Source organism: Papio anubis, chromosome 14 (assembly GCF_008728515.1).
Source record: "Papio anubis isolate 15944 chromosome 14, Panubis1.0, whole genome shotgun sequence".
NCBI lineage: Eukaryota > Metazoa > Chordata > Mammalia > Primates > Cercopithecidae > Papio > Papio anubis.
The window spans coordinates 94,137,980-94,155,846 of NC_044989.1; the positions used below are offsets into that span (position 1 = coordinate 94,137,980).

Sequence of the window (17,867 nt, forward strand, 5' to 3'; positions counted from 1 at the left end):
ACCTTTAGAACCAAAAGCAAAATCTCCAGAATTACTGGAAGCCAAGTCTGCAAATGAGAGCCCTGTGCTACTTCCAAATCCAAATGAAACTATTTTGCTTTCCCCTGGCAAAAGAAAAAACAATTTACTATTTCATTTGTGCTGAATATCAAAGCTTTACCCAGGACCTAGAGAGAACAGTAGAGCCTTGTATACTCTGGGATGAGGGGAGTTATTTCAATTCTGACAAGTTACAAAATACATCCAATTCTGAGCTGCTTCAGTATTACTAATTTTACAGGTGCTATTCACAAAGAATACTACAATACTACACCAAATGCAAATGCATGCCAAAACTTATTTTTTATAAATGAGATGTAGCGCTATCTATATTACACCAGATAATAAACTACCATTTCTGCTCTATGGAGCCTACTATACTCCAAAGCAAGCATTCAATCAAAGGCAGGGTTTTAGGAAACATCTGTATAAAAACTTTTTGTGTTCTGTACTATAAGCTCATAAAAACCAAATGTCTCATTGACACTTCGTCATAAGGACTTTTGGGGTCTTCTCTTAATTCTGCTGATGTGAAGCTGCATGATCTCTGAAAGCCCCATGCCTTATTTTCCTCATATGAAAATATATGAGGCTTTAGGTATGAAGTCATCTTCTTCTTTTAGCACATTAAGACTCTCAAATGCCTATAAATGTAGTATTTGTGACACTGAAGGCTATTTCTTTTTTTAAAAGTAGGTAATATACACAAAGCAATACAACTTAAACTTCCCACTTCCATCCCCAAAATCGAAATGAAAGAGACAGCAATACCAAATATGTTACTGTAACTGAATAATTAATTTAGCAAGCTTTGAAACTATTAGAGAAAAGAAACATTAAATAGTACCATAAAACTTTCTTAAATCCCTATTATATTTCTACAATTTCTTCATAATTAAAACACTTTGAATATGCTTGAGTGATAATATAATTCAAACAATATTTAAATGAAAACGCTATCACAAAGGAAATTACATGTAACAACACTCTTGTCTTTTAAACTTAGGAAAATAGGTCAGAGTCATAATGCTTTGTATTCCCTAATAACCACAACTCTATCAATAAAAACATATTTGTTGGCAAGACAATACAATTTTTCTGATTATTATTACTACTACTACTAAGATGCCCCTTTATATACACATCAAAATTTGTTTTAAAGGGAGTTTTCAGGATCTGCCTTTAAAAGTCTATTTTCTCAAATATAAATAAGGTGTCCCTTATGTAATACATGATAAACATATATCAAGTTTTACCTTGGCTTGTAGAATCTGTATCAAGTTCCTTTCTAGTTGACAAATCTACAGGTTTGTCCATAGTTTCAGAGGAAACAGATGGTGAACTAATGGATTTGGTAGTAGAATCAGGTTCTTCAGATTTACAGAAAGAAGGTACCATCACTTCAGTCCCACCTGTATATACACTGTCAGTTGTGCTAGTTATTTCTTCTGTCTGAGATTTCTGCAAAGAGGAAGTCACAAAACACTATGCCACTTAAATGCTAAATTACAAAAATGACTATATAATCTATTTCAAAGGGAACTGAGAACTTGGGCTTCTGGAGAAGACAGAATAAAAACACTTTACCCTATCTCTCCCCAAAACCTACAACTAGATGCCTAGACTGAAACATACAGAGCACCTCTAAGAAGCCTTGGAAAGGTGGATAAAAACAGGAAGAAAAAGGATCTTGGGACCAGAGAGATAATCTGGAGGTTAAGATCCACGTGGAGTTTCTCTGCCACTCCTATAACCCAGCCTGCGTGCTACAGCAGCCAGAAAAAACTGGAACTGCCAATGGCACAATGTCAACAAAACAAGAGACTCTACTTTCTTCTCAAGTACACATGAGACATTCACCAAGACAGACCTCACAACATTTATGAGAACTGAAATTATTCAAAATGTTTTCATAAACCATAAAGGAATTAAACTAGAAATCAGTAAGAGAAAGATATACGGAAGGAAAATCACCAAATATTTGGAAATGGCACAGTAGCATCTAATGTACAGATCACAAAGAATGTCTCAAGGAAAATAAGAAAATATTTCGAACTGCATGAAAGAGAAAATACCACATATTAAAACTTGCCAGTTGCAGACAGGAAGTGCTTAGAAGGAAACTTACAGTATTAAATACTTATACTAGAAATAAAGAATGATCTTAAATTCGTAATTTAAGCTTTTTTAAATTAAGAAACTAGGCCGGGCACAGGGGCTCACGCCTGTAATCCCAGCACTTCGGGAGGCCAGGGCAGGAGGATCATTTGAAGTCAGGAGTTCGAGATCAGCCTGACCAACATGGTGAAACCCCGTCTCTACTAAAAATACAAAAATTAGCCACGCCTATAATCCCAGCTACTCAGGTGGCTGAGACACGAGAATTGCTTGAACCCAGGAAGCGGAGGTTGCAGTGAACTGAGATCATGCCACTGCACTCCAGCCTGGGAGACAGAGCAAGACTCTGTCTCAAAAGCAAAAAAAAAAAAAAAAAAAAAAAAAAGAAAAGAAAAGAAACTAGACAAAAGAGCAAAATAAACCCGAGGCAAGAAGGAAATAATAAAGAAGAGAAATAAACAGTATTTTTTAAAACTTAAGAAAACTCCAGACATGGTTTCATTGGTGAAAACAGCTCAACATTTAAAGGGAAAATGGCACCAAGTCAACACACTCTCTTCCAGGAAACAGCAATACAGAAAATGCTTCTCAATTCATTTTATGACACCAGTATTACCATTTTTCAAAGAGGTGGTTTCACTATGTTGTTGTTCAGGCTGGAGAGCAGTGGCTATACACAGGCACAATCTCAGCGCACTGCAGCCTGGAACTCCTGGACTCCCAAGCAATCCTCCTACTCCTCAGCCTCCCAAATAGCTGGGACTACACACACACATCACTGAGCCCAACCAGCATTACTCTTACATGGAAAACAAAGACAGTTTCAGAAAACTACAAGTATCCTGATAAATATAAACCCAAAAATTTATAACAAGATTTATGCAAATTGAACGCAACCACATATCAAAATTATACCCTGACCAAGTGAAGTTTACCCTGGAATGCAAAGTTAATTTTCTGAACATTTGAAAATGCAATGTCATTCACAGATTTAATAAAAAGAATCACGATTGTATCAATAGTTAAAATTTTTGACAAAAAGGTAAAAACGTTAGGTGATGATGTGTCAGTGTAGATTCATCAACTGTAACAAATGTATAAGCTTTTCTTTCCATAGAAATTTTAGAATTCACTTATGTATATCCATAAAGAATTCCTGGCCGGGCACGGTGGCTCACACCTGTAATCCCAGCACTTTGGGAGGCCGAGGCGGGTGGATCACAAGGTCAAGAGATCAAGACCATCCTGGTCAACATGGTGAAACCGTGTCTCTACTTAAAAAATACAAAAATTAGCTGGGTATGGTGGCGCGTTCCTGTAGTCCCAGCTGCTCAGGAGGCTGAGGCAGGAGAATCACTTGAACCTGGGAGGCAGAGGTTGAGGTGAGCAGAGGATTGCCCCACTGCACTCCATCTTGGCGACAGAGCGAGACTCCATCTCACCCAAAAAAAAAAAAAAAATTCCTGGAGGGGTTTTGACTGGTATTGTATTAAATCTATAGATTAATTTTGGAAAACTGATATTCTAGTTATTTTGAGTTTTCCAATCCAGGAACAGTATATCTTTCCATTAATTTAGATTTTTTATTTCATCAGTGTTTTGTGGCTTTTGGCATATAGCTCTTGTGTAGAACAAAATTAAAATTCCTTATTTCCTGGCCATAGCTGATTTAGTCTAGACCCCTCAACCCATTTAGTAGCCACAACCCATTATTACTATTTCGTAAGAACATTCTAGGTCAGGCGCAGTGGCTCACACCTATAACCTCAGCACTTTGGGAGGCCCAGGCGGGTGGATCACCTGAGGTCTGGAGTTCGAGACCAGCCTGCCCAACATGGTGAAACCCCGTCTCTACTAAAAATACAAAAATTAGCCAGGCAGGATGCCACCACAACTACTCGTGAGGCTGAGGCAGGAGAGTCACTTGAACCTGGGAGGTAGAGGCTGCAGTGAGCCACGAGCATGCCATTGCACTCCAGCCTGGGCAACAAGAGTGAAATTCTGTCTCAAAAATAAACAAGTAAGAACATTCTAAATTTACTGCATCAACAAAAGCAATGGAACTAAAAGGAAAATTTATTAGAGATATTCTTACTTGAGCTTCCTGAACTTTTTGAAGCTCTGATTGAAAGTCTTCCCCATTTCCATTGTCTTCATCAGTATCACTACAGACTCCACAAAAAAATGTAGGTGGAAGTTTTAACGTATCTGCTTTTGCCTTCTCTTCAACTGTTGGTTTCTTTTCCCAAACAATAATACATTCTTTCTCATTATCTGAAAAATCAGTACAACACAAGCAAACGAAATTAGATGAAGCCCAACTTCTCTACAACAATGGTAGTCATCAATATAATCTACAGACCCAGGTAACAAGACCTGTACATGCTAATGAAAAACAAGGACCACCCAGAAAAGAATATTTTTCACCTAATGTTAAAGTATTTTAAATCACCATGGGCATAGTAAAATTGATAATTATAGAAATTATCAGTCTAGGTTATTCCTTCTAAAGAGAAGACTTGTTAAAAGCAGTATAAATGTCCTTTACATTTCACATACCTGCTGTATTTTCTTCCAAGGGTCTACATTTTTCTGAGCCATCCAGATACAGTTTTCCATTAAGTTTCTTGACAGCTGTTTCGAAATCTTCATCTTAAAATACAATTGATTAAAAGAATTTCTAGTTAATTTGGGGGGTTTTCCTTGCTTAGGGACTATCTCCAACTTCACCCTTTCTCCCTCTCCCCATTTGAATTGCAGTCAATTTTGCCAATTTTATATCCTTAATACCTCTCTTACTGCTAGAGCTTTAGCTCAGCCTCTCATCTTGTTTGAGCTGCTCTCATTTTAACTCATCTTCCAATCTCCTTGTCCCATAATCCAATGCTGTATACCACTGTCCAACTGATTCTATTGAGACTTTTATTTAACTGCTCAGCTTAAAAAATGGCATACAAAGTTTTCCATTGGAACCTTGTCTGCCTTATCTCTCTCTTCCACATCTTTAAGACTCCAGAAAAATTATGATTATTTTAAATCCCCTCAAAACATGTGCCTGGCACATTAGCCATCCAAAAAATCCTTGCTCAATGATCACAGTCCTTTTGATCCTTATATCCATTGACCACTTACACATACATTTAGGGTGAATATACCTGCAAGGATATTAGTGATAAGTTCTAAGAGGCAGGCTTAAAATAATTACACCACACTCCCAATTTTACTAAGATTAGCAGGAACACAGTGTTTTTGAAATAACAAAAGTTTTACCATCCTCCTCTTCTTCACTAACATAATCTGGTCTATTCTTGTAGCAGAAGAAAGTTGGAGGAAGTTTCAGTTTGGTTGCAAGGGCTTTCTGCTCAGCGGTTGGAGTTAGTTCATATACAATGAGAACATCATCATCTGAGGGAGAATCCTCAGGTTTTTTCTTCTCTTTTGCTGTAACACCAGTCAAAAAAATTGACAAAGGTAAGGTATTAAGTATTGACATTAATACTCTTAACTGAAAATAAAAACCATAGAACTTGTCTGCAGGTTAAAACAGCATACTGATAAAAAATACATATACTTTGATGCAGAGATGTATGATAATCATGAATTAGAATTAGCATCCTGATTTAGTGTTCTACCAAAAACCCTTAGTGAACATAGAATCTATTTAAAACCAAAGAAAACAAAAAAGTCTTGTGTTTACTTAATAGTTATTGAAAAGAATTACTACTAATTTCTAGAATTTAAAAAGGTTAAAAATTTGAAAGTGTTGCCTAACTATACTTAGCATACAATAGGTTTATGAAAATATCCATGCATTTGCAGCAACTAAAAAACATCTTAAAGAAAACATAAGCAAGTATTAGTAGACATATGAAACTAATCCAAAGCCAACTGTGATTAGTTCCTGTAAGGAAAGTTAACAATTGCCAAGAATGGAAGGTGATTAGAGTTGCATCTACTTTGTCTACATTCAAGCATGATACTAGATAAAATTAAATAAAAACTGTTACTCTATGGGTAACTAACACTATAAAATCTAAGATGATTCATATGGCTGAAAACCACCCATCTCCAGCCACCATCAATGCAAAGGGCAAAAAATTAGAAAGAGAAAAAACTTCTATATGCAACCTGTTCTGATCTATTAATGTAAAGAAGAATTTCTGGCTAAAGGAGTTTAATAAAGTAAGCCGGTCAAGAAGCATGCCATGTATACCAACTGGTGATAGGGAAACATTCTGAGAGCTATGCTGTCCAATATGGTAGCCTAGCAACATTCTATTAAAACCTTACAAGGTGGCTAGTCCAAATCAAGACATGCTAATACTAAGTGTAAACACACACACTGCATTTTGAAGACTTAGTGAAAAACAATAATGTAAAATATCAATTTTTATGTTAATTAGAAGTTAAAATATTTTGGATATCATGAGTGAAATCAAATATATCAATAAAATTACTTTCATCTGTTTCCCTTTTTAACTGTTTCTTTTTATTCTTTTTAATATGGCTACTAGAAAATTTATTTATTTAATTTATTTGAGATGTGGTCTTGCTTCGTCACCCAGAGCTGGAGTGTAGTGATGTGATCATAGTTTACTGAAGCCTGGAACTTGTGGGCTCAAGTGATCCCTCTGCCTCAGCCTCCCAAGTAGCTGGGATTATAGGCACAAGCCTGCACCAAATGACAATTTTAAATTACATACACAGGTTATATTTTATTTCTATTGGATGACACTGCTCTGGAGAACCAGCGCCCTTCCTTTCACAATGTTAAATTTGTCCTTCTCCTTCATTATAAACAAAAACTTAGTATCATTTCCTAGCTAGGAGAAGTAACAGTACACCGTAAGATAAAGGTTCTTATTCCAGTTCTGCTATTACTCAGTAAAGACACCTTGGGTAAATGAGATAGCCTCTCTTGGCCTCAGTTTACTCATGTCTAAAGTCTTCATTTCTAAGGTGCCTTGGGACAATGACATTATCAGATTCAAAACAGAATAAGGCTCTTTGTTCTACAGTAGTGTATAGACACATTCGTTCTTAGGTCAGGGATTCCTAACCTAGAGCTCACAGAAACTGTATGCAAGTATACATCCACTTTCGAAACTGTATGCTAGTATACATCCACTTTTAAGTTCACTTTTCATATTTCTCAAAGACTGTATCTTTAAAAATAAAAGATTAAGAGCTACCTTAGCCAGTAATAAAACTGGTATACTTAAAAAAAATCAGAGATTGTTACTTTATCATTGTACTTGTTTGGCATGGCTAAGATGTGTTACTGGTCACTAATGGTGAGATTTCATTTCCCTAACCTTTCTAGAAGGCCTTCCACAGACCCCACTTCTTGTTCCACTCTAGTAGCCACACTTCTTCTTCTTTTTTTTTTTTTTTGAGACGGAATCTCGCTCTGTCGCCCAGGCTGGAGTGCAGTGGCTGGATCTCAGCTCACTGCAAGCTCCGCCTCCCGGGTTCCCACCATTCTCCTGCTTCAGCCTCCCGAGTAGCTGGGACTACAGGTGCCCGCCACCTCGCCCGGCTAGTTTTTTTGTAGTTTTAGTAGAGACGGGGTTTCACTGTGTTCGCCAGGATGGTCTCGATCTCCTGACCTCGTGATCCACCCGTCTCGGCCTCCCAAAGTGCTAGGATTACAGGCTTGAGCCACCGCGCCCGGCCGTAGCCACACTTCTAAAAATGATCTGTGCAACATATATAATACACAAGCTGTAGAATGCTGGCTGTTAAAAATGGGGTCCATTTTCAAATACATTTTTCTAAACCATGCACAAAAGAACAGCCCTACAGGGACACTCTTCCATATTGTATACATGCCGTTGCCAATACATTTGAATACTGGCAGACGTTAGTGGCTAAAGATAAACATTAGATAAAACATAGGTCTTCATTGAGCAGACTTGAAATAACAGAGTAATGAAGTACATTACAAATCAGCATCCCAGTATATTTTAAAAAACAAACCAACAATAAAGGATGTCATGCCACCAGTCAAAAGGTGCTTTGCTTAAACTGGCATTCTTTAACATGCATGTTGTAGTGTTAAGTACTTAATTTCATACAGCCACAGTTATTAATACTTTGCTAAGGGCTACCAGCTGCTAAAAACTGCTGTTATCTCATACTGAGAATGCTAGTTCTATACCTTTGTTCTCAGGCTGTGAGGAAGGGGTGCTAGTCCAAAAGGCCATGGGATTAGATTTAAAAAGGCTAAAATTAAATCCTAGAAAATAAAGAATATTTCATTTTTTAACATTTTGGGAAACAAAATGAATATGCTTTTAAAACATAAAAAGCCAGAATCCCTCAATTTATACCACCAATCTGATAGTCTTATATATTCATTTACCCCTGTAGTTTCATTCTTTGCTCATTTAATAAATGAGCAAGACTAACATACAACATATAAAATGAGAACATCTCAGTATCATGTTCTTTTTTTTTTTTTGAGACAAAGTCTCACTCTGTCACCCAGCCAGGCTGGAGTGCAGTGGCATGATTTCAGCTCACTGCTACCTCCATCTCCTGTGTCAAGTGATCCTCCTGCCTCAGTCTCCTGAGTAGCTGCTAATTCTAGGCACGCACCACCATGCCCAGCTAATTTTTGTATTTTCAGTAGAAACAGGGTTTCACCATGTTGGCCAGGCTGGTCTCGAACTCCTGAGCTTAAGCGATCTGCCTACTTCAACCTCCGAAAGTGCTGGGATTCTAGGCATGAGCCACTGTGCCCGGCCTCAATATCATGTTTTCTGAGTGACAAACTGAACAAATGAAAATGAAAACTTTAAAAAAAGACTCACGTTAACGCGCATGATTCAAGCATGAGTCCGTACACTGTACTGAGTTCTTTTGCTCTGCCCTAGCATGACAGAAGTATCTTCCAGTTACTGAAATGTCTTAAACTAAGTTCTGTTGCTCTTTGAAACCTCACCGTGAACTTATTAAGGGAGAAAAATATATTGCTCAAATATTTTGGGGGTGTTCACAAAGCATCGTTTATATCCCAACATTAGTATTCTACAAAGAGTGCATCAAGCTAAACATTAAAAGAAAAATTGTGCTTAACTTTAACAACAAAGTACTTACCCTTTTCTGGTGTTTTAAATGTGTAATTGATTGAAGATTCTTCCGTTGGAAAGGAAGCAAAGAGATTTTTGACTTTGCTATCTGAAGACTGTTCGGTATCAGAGTTCTTTGACAGTTCACATTTGTTAGGTTCCACTTTGCTTTCAGATCCACTCTGGGCTACTGAACTAGTTTCGCTATTGTTACTTTTCAAAGGTGCATTAAAACTAAATCCAAACAAAGACCCAGTGGCTGAACTATTGCCAAATGCAAATGGTTTTGATTTTTCACTACTAAAAATGCTTTTAACAGACTCTGAACCAAATACAAACTTTGGAGGAGAAACCACTGCTTTTGTTGTTGTTTCAGATGTGCTAGACACTTCAACTTCTGAAGTTGCATCTGCTACATCATCACCCTGAATAACATCTGTCCTCTCTCTTGTGGTCTCTTCTAATACAGCTACAGCAATTTTGCCACATGGTGACTCTCTGGGAGTGCCTGACCGAGAAACATGAGGTGTTATCAAAGAATCTTTTTCCTGGGCTGTTTTTGCTTCATCAAAAATTTTCTTAAATGAGTCTGCAACATCCTGTAGTTTAAAACGAACAGCTAAATGCTCTACTTTTCTTTCTCCATCTGCAAAATCACATGCAGTCCACACCCATACTCTTTCTGTCCCTTTCATATTTTGCAAAGTCATGTCTGGAGTTATTCTGTGATTGGCACAAAGTTTTAATACTTGGTCTCTTCTCATCACTATACGAACTTGCTTATTATCATAATTCTGTAAAATCTTTATATCACCAATGCCCCTTTCTTTCCACTGACCAACATCTTTATCGTATCTGTAGAGTTTTGCCCTGTGACTAAAAACAACTTGTTCATTTTCCTCACCACTGGATACTTCAACTAGATCAGGTAAAGGAACAACAGGTTCAAAGTACTGTCCATCTCTCTCTTCTTCTTGAGTAACATCAGATTCTTCATCAGTGCCAACTGATGTCCCACTCTGATTCAACTTGGCAGGAGACTTAGATGGACTCAAAGCAGATTTAAAACTGAAGTTAAATCCTGTTGTTGACTCACCAAAGCGGAAAAGATTTTTTCTCACAGGGCTACTTGCCAATGGAGAAGCATGTACTGAGCTACTACTAACACTATCATCCAAAGCATCTTCCCTTAAATCATAGTTATCCCATTCTAATGTGGGCCCAGTGTTTTCGGGATTGGGTTTTATTGTTGTGTCTGAGGCACTGGCAGAACCTGTACCTGAATTCTTATTCTCTTCTTCAGTGACTTTTGTTTGATCATTTGTCAAAAATGTCTTGAAATCTTTCAGTCCACTCTTCATTTCTTCAGCTCTCTGTATTAACTTGGCAGCTCTGCCAGTATCTACAAGTTTATGGGGAGTTTGAAGTGGTATGTCTAACAGAAGCCGCTGGCATTCCTCAAACTTCTGCTTGAATTCTTCAGCCAGCTCTGGTGTTTTAAATTTTGCTGCCAACTGCTCTAGTTTGGCATCACCATCAGAGAAATCACTGGCTAACCACATCCATGCTCTGTCTGATCCAGAGAGAGGCTTCAGATTCATCGTAGTCGTTATCCAATGATTAGCACACACTTTTAGTACTTGTTCTCTTCGCATCAGCATTCTTAGTTTGCCATTGACCTCATTTTTGAGAATTTTTAAGTTCCCCAAGCCCCTTTCTTTCCACTGACTTATCTCGGCATCAAACCTAAATAGTTTTACCCGCTGTGAATACAAAACTTTTTCATCTTCTTCTCCTGTTACAAGTTCTACTTTTTCAGGCATTTGAACTACTGGTTCAAAATGGATGTCATCACTGTCCTCAGTCTTATAGGCATCATCATCTTTCTCAAAGTCACCAGAAGTGTTTGCTTTATCGGCCATTTTACCACATTGTGATGAGAATAATTTTTCTCCAGCACCTGAAAATCCCTTGAAATTGGGGTCTTTTTTGCCAAACTGAAATCCTTCTCCTGAGGTTGATTTTGCAAGATCTGCAAATGTAAAAGTGCTACTTGTTTGACCAAAAATCACACCACTACCATTCTTCTGGCTACTAATATCCTGAGCCTGGAAGCCAGAATCATTTTCAAGAGGTTTTTCACTTTTCTTTTCTTGATTCCCTGGTTCCGAAATGCCAAATTTAAATCCATCAGCAGACACAGGGATGGAAAATCCTTCTTTGGTTGACTTAAATTCTGTATTAGAAGAACCCTGAAACATAAATGAAGGTGAATTTTCTTGATCCACATGCCCAAATTTGAATCCTTGCTCTGTATTGCCAAACTTAAAAGCTTTTTCTGAGAAATTACTTTTAAATCCTGTTCCCACCTGACTTCCAGAAGAGTCATGCAACTTCGTTTCTGAGCCCAATGTGAAAGCTGAAGGAGCTTCTGCAATAGGTTTATGAGATGGTTTAGAGGCATCACAAGCCACACATGTTAAGGAAGAACTCTCATTTTGTACACAGCAAACGCTACAATCCCACTGTCCTTTCTTGATGAACATTCCTTCAAATCCACTCTTTGGAGCCTTGCTTACCTCCGAAGAGGTAGGTGTTGAAATTGCAGTTGTTTGATTTTGTTTACTTGGATACTGACAAGCAATACATTTGCTAGCACTGGCTTCATTTCTTACTAAGCACATACTGCAATCCCACTGTCCTTCCTTCTTAGTGAACATTCCCTCAAATCCACTCTTTGGAGCCTTGCTTGTCTCTGAAGAGGCAGGTGTTGAAATTGCAGTAGTAGTCTGATTTTGTTTACCTGGATTCTGACAAGCAATACATTTGGTAGCACTGGCTTCATTTCTTAGTAAGCACACACTGCAATCCCATTGTCCTTCCTTCTTAGTGAACATTCCCTCAAATCCGCTCTTTGGAGCCTTGCTTGTCTCTGAAGAGGCAGGTGTTGAAATTGCAGAAGCAGTTTGATTTTGTTTACCTGGATTCTGACACGCAATACATTTGGTGGCACTGGCTTCATTTCTTACTAAGCACACACTGCAATCCCATTGTCCTTCCTTCTTAGTGAACATTCCCTCAAATCCGCTCTTTGGAGCCTTGCTTGTCTCTGAAGTACCAAACTTAAAAGAGGCAGGAGCTGGAACAGAAGTAGATGGACTTGGTTTATCTGGATTCTGACAAGCAACACATCTTGTAGCATTTGCTTCATTTCGCACTAAGCATGAACTGCAATCCCACTGTCCTTCCTTCTTAGCAAACATGTCCTCAAATCCACTTTTTGGAGTTTTACTTGTCTCTGAAGTACCAAACTTAAAAGAGGCAGGTGTTGGAATAGCAGTAGCAGGTAGACTCTGTTTTCTCGGATTCAGACAAGCAGCACATTTTGTAGAGCTCCCCTCATTTTGTACCAAACATACACTGCACTCCCACTGTCCTTCCTTTGTAGAAAAAACAGATCTGAAGTCACTGTTAACAGGTTTAGGAAGATCTCCCTGGCCAAATGTAAATGAAGCCTGATGAACAAATGAAGATCCACTTTTGTTAGCAGATTTTGTGTTCTGACACGCAATGCACCTAGATACAGTAGGTTCATTTCTTACTAAACAAATACTACAATCCCAGTGACCTTCTTTCTTTGGAGTCATCAATGCAAATCGATCTTGAATATTCTCTGGGCCAGTTTTAGGAGTAAAAACAGTTTCAGCTAATGGTGGGCCAACGAGTTCTTTATTGCTTGGGTTTAGATTTTGGCATGATACACATTTCTTAGCAGTTGCAGCATTCTTTAATGAGCAGCTGTTACAGTGCCACCAAGACCCTTCTTTCTTTCCAACTTGAAATTCAAAATTCATGTTTCCAGCATCAGATTTGCAAATATCCTTGTTATCATGACTTGTGGGTTCTTTTACAATTCTGATAGCCTGATTTGATGCTGTGGCTACATTTGTTCCTGGGGCTTTTAAAATGCTCTGGGCTTCTTCAAACTTGCACTTAAAAAGTGCTGCTTCCTCAGGAGTTTTGAACCTAATAGCAAGTTGTTCTGGTTTTGGCAACTCATCTGCATAATCAAGGGCATGCCATACAAAAGATCTGTCTGATCCAGCATTTGGTGTCAATTTCATATCTGGACTGATATAATGATTTGCACAGATTTTCAACACTTGCTCTCGTCTCATTAGAAGGCGAATTTTACCAGATGTTTTATGCCTCAGTATTTTTACATTGCCAATCCCACGTTCCTTCCATTCTTTGGATTCTACATCAAAACGGAACAATTTCGCACGGTTGCAAAAGAATTCTTCTTCATCTTCCTCACCAGTTTTTACTTCAATCTTATCAGGAAGAGGTACTACAGGCTCAAAGTGAGGACCATCATCATCATCATCCCCATGGGCACTTCCTCCATCTGTCTCATGATTCTTGTTTGCTGTCTCTAAAGTGGGTGTTCCAAATACTGATTTCCCTGGACCACGGAAAGTAAACATATCATCACTTCGCCGAAAACCAGAATTCTTTTGCTGAGCTGACCCCATGTTTTCTGTAAACGAAATTCCAGACACATTTTTGCTTCCAAAATTGAATGTATTTCGAGGCCCAATGGTCTGACCACCAGGAATTGGTTTGGGTCCACTATAGCCATCTCCTTGCAAGGGTTTATCTGAAGTCAGGAGACCTAAAAGGCTTTCACTGTTACTGTAAGCTGCAGGAGGGGGCTGTGTCACAACCTGTGGTGAGGAAAATGTGAAGTCACCATCATTTGATTTGAAATTTGAGTTAAATTTAAAAGGAGGTGGCTGTGTTGTGTGTGCTGGTGTTGGCAAAGATGGCCTTATTCCTTCACCTGGCATGGGCTGAACAAAATTAGTTTTCCCAAATTCTATAGTCTTAGATTCTGCAGATCTTGAAGCATGAGCTGCAATTGGAGGTTTTGTGAAATATCCTGGTTCTGGCAAAGGTGGATTTGTGCTTGTCTGCTGAACATTGTAATTAAAGTAATCATCACCCCTGGGCGATAGAATTCCTGTTGCAGGAGACTCAAAACGCAATGCAGGAGGACCATACATCTCCTGAGAGAACATACAAGCAGATGAGCTTTGCACTGGTGGTGTGTGCATCTGTTGCGGATAGGCATAAATATGCTGTTGGGGTGGAAGCCTATTCATGCCATAGACTGGGCCCTAGAAGACAGAAAGTTAAAACATTTTGTAGATTGTCTACAAAACTACAGATAACTAAATGCAAACCAATTCTCACAAACTTCAAACATGAATATTAAGTGAAGAAGATTATCATTAGGGGATGTAGTACACATCATTAACCCGTTTATGCCAGAGGCTGCAAATTTTCTGTGTGAAAAATCAGACCTTGGCAATGACCCTGAGCAGTAAGATATAAATAACTCCCATAAGCTTAGTGTTCCAATAATGGAACACTAGGCATAAACAGGTTAAGAGAAAACCACATTGCTACAAAGATACTTGCATATATACTTGGCATATAATGAAAATTAATTACAGCATCTTAAAATCTACAACTAAAGTCATAAAATAAATACCATCTTCATTCCTAAACAATTTATCAAATGATGTTAATAATGATGATGATGATGATGATGATAACACTTATTGAGCATTTATTAATGTGCCAGCTGGGCACTATTCTAAGCACTTTACATTATTATCTCATTTTAATATCCTCAAAAACCCTATGAATTAAGGTATTATTATTATCCTCATTTTACATATGAGGCAACTGATGCATTGAGAGGTTAAGAAACTTGCCTGTGGTCAAAATAAGCAGAAGAGCAAGGGTCTAAATGCACCCCATCACTCTGTCCTCAAAGCTATCACATTCAACTACCACTGTAATTTTGAGTCTTCAATCAATTGTTATATATATAGCTGTATCAGGCCTGAAAGTACTTACCACATAGTGGGTCAGCAAGGGCATTGTAGTTCTATTTCTGTTAAAACAGAATGATGAAGGATCCACCACTACCACTCCCATTTTAAAAATATTCTAAATATTCACACTTATTGTAACACAAAAGGTGACTAAGAAGTATAATTTCTATATCTGGAGATAAATTTAAATTATCTACACCTTAAGGGACATAAAAGTTTTAATACTGAACTGCTTTCTTGAATTTCTTTGAAGGAACCCTAAACAATTTAAAAAGGAAATAATTATAAATGTATAAATTATTCCTTTGTTACCTTTGTGGGAGTAACATTAGCTGCTGGTCTGAGAAGATACTGGGAATTATATGCTGGTGACTGACTATAATATACTGAAGGGCCAGTAGTTGCAACTAAAAAAAAAAAAAGAAAATAAAGAAAACACTGTTAAAGTCTATACTACAGTTAAGACTATCTAGGCAAGAGCTATAAATACAAAAACAATAGAAATTAAAGAAAGATTTAACTACATAAATTTTAAATTTCTGTACATCAAAATACACCAATCAAGATTATCAAATGACAAACTAGAAAAAAACTGCTAAATATGACATGAAGAATAAGAGAATAGCATCGCGTGATCAACAAGAATAACTACCTCACAAGCATTAAAAAAGGAATAAAGAAGAGAGTAGCTGGTGCCTTTTCTAAGAAAGATCAGTATGATGTGGAATTATGGACATTCAGTCACAGAAAGGACGTAAGGAACCAAGATGCCATCTGATGGTCAATGCATTTGAAGTGGGTCTAGAAAATCTGCAGAAAGACTAGGTTGTATTTTGTAAACTAAAGCTATTACTGCGAATGTTCAGCTCAAAAATCACCTGACAAATTCATGGAAAGGATCTCACAAATAACACAAAATGTGTTCCTTGGCTTAAAACAAAAAGCACATCAACACTCATGCTGATGTAAACTATCTGCTCCACCTGTTCTGTGTTTTACCAGGATGCCAGACAACTAGAAGGCACCCATGTTAATGGCAAAACTACCAACAGTCATTTGCTTGAACTGTTTTATGACAGTTTTACCAGAAAACCACCAAAAGACCTTTTATGCCTGTACATGGAAGAAGAAACAAATTGTGCCAAGAGGTTCCAAACAATTGCCTCTGGAAAGCACTGAAAAATCAAGACCTAGAAAAGGCTAGCCAGAAGCCCAAGTTTGATTTTGGAAACCTAATAGAGGTGAGGATAGCAATTTGGAAATTCCTATGGGGAGGAAGCAGGCACAGAACACAGAACAACCTGACAGAAAATGGCCCAAGAATCTTAAAGTCTTACAAGATGTCTGTCTGCATGAAAGCAAAAAGAAAAAATAAAAAAATAAAATTTTAAATTAAAAAAAAAAATCTTAAAGTCTGAAATTTAAGTAGGGACTTTAATTGACTACTGACTCTAAACTGTGGGGAAAAAAACTAAAGAGCTCTAATAAATCTACTAAAAGTAATCTAATTTTTGAAAGCACCACATGAATAGACAATTTAGGAAAGAAATATAATAGCCTCAAGGGCCGTGTTTTTGAAGTGAGCCTCGAAAATCTGCAAAATGACAAGGCTGCATCGTGCAAACTCAAGCTATTATGAAAATGTTCAGGTCAAAAAAATTACCGACAAATTCACGCAAAGGATCTCACAAGGAACACAAATGTGTTCGTTTGCTTAAAAAAAACACATTAACACTCATGTTGATACACAAACTCTTCTCCATCTGTTCTGTGAGTTTTACCAAAGAAACCAAACAACTGGAAGGTACCCACGTTGAAGATGGCAAAACTGCCAACAGCCATTTGCACAAACTGTTGAGCATGACTAGTATTAAAAAAACTTAAAAATTGGTATCACTTTTGTTCCTACAAATTGGCAAAGGATTTTATAAACTAGTAAGTCAGCATTAGCAAAAGTGCGAAGATGGCACTACCAGATACTAGTGGTAAGAACATAAACTGAACATTTTGAAAACTCTACAAAACTAGGACAGTGTCGTAGAATTTGTAATGGCATAAACCAGAAACAACATAAATAAAGGAACAGAATTTACAGTACTTCCATGTGATGGGATACCACAAACTCATTAATATTCAAAAACATTTAAGTTTAAAAATGCTCAGAACTAAAGTAACATTTAAAAAACAGGCTAGCTCATCCACACACAACATACTAACATGGTAACAATCTCATAAAAAATACTATATATAGAGAGAAAGAACCAGAAGGAAATGCTCTCAAATATAAGAAATGTTAATAAGATGGTTAGTTTTTAGTTTTCTTCAACCTGTTCAGTACTTCTGAGTATCTCCTACGAGCTTATTAATCTTTAATTTTAATCATCTTATTTTTAAAAAATAAGGACCATCTTGATATGTTTACTATTAAGGAAAAAAAATGTATGAACACAGGAACAGAAATCAGGAGATCCTGGCTCTCCCCCTTTCAGTGCCACAAAGCTGTTCTGTGATTGGAGTCTCCATTTTTCTCAATTGTAAAATGAGGATGTGCTGTTTTGTACACATTTCATAGGGTCATTGCAAGAATAAAATGAGACAATGAGAATGTTGTATTTATATGCTTGTAAAAGAACAGAGGACCTTTTATACCTGTACACAGAAGAAATGGAAATCATGACCCAAAAGGCACCAAATAACTGACTGCACACAGCACTAAAAAAGCCCCAGAAAA

At 37.4% G+C, this 17,867-nt stretch overlaps 1 protein-coding gene across 7 annotated transcripts in view; it reads right to left on the minus strand.

Annotated features, from left to right (window-relative positions):
• The window catches only part of LOC101000556 (E3 SUMO-protein ligase RanBP2), a 70,398-nt gene that overhangs the window by 8,475 nt on the left and 44,056 nt on the right, over positions 1–17,867 (minus strand). For 2 of the 7 annotated variants that reach the window (XM_031655387.1, XM_031655386.1), the window contains exons 19-26: positions 15,449–15,543; positions 9,259–14,410; positions 8,318–8,395; positions 5,428–5,598; positions 4,717–4,809; positions 4,253–4,431; positions 1,296–1,500; positions 3–104 (exon numbers count right to left, since the gene is read on the minus strand). In XM_031655387.1, the coding sequence (XP_031511247.1) occupies positions 3–104; positions 1,296–1,500; positions 4,253–4,431; positions 4,717–4,809; positions 5,428–5,598; positions 8,318–8,395; positions 9,259–14,410; positions 15,449–15,543 (6,075 nt within the window). Of the gene's footprint in view, positions 1–2; positions 105–1,295; positions 1,501–4,252; positions 4,432–4,716; positions 4,810–5,427; positions 5,599–8,317; positions 8,396–9,258; positions 14,411–15,448; positions 15,544–17,867 lie in introns of those variants that run through there. The other 5 variants (XM_031655390.1, XM_031655391.1, XM_031655388.1 and 2 more) reach the window with 5 other exon arrangements.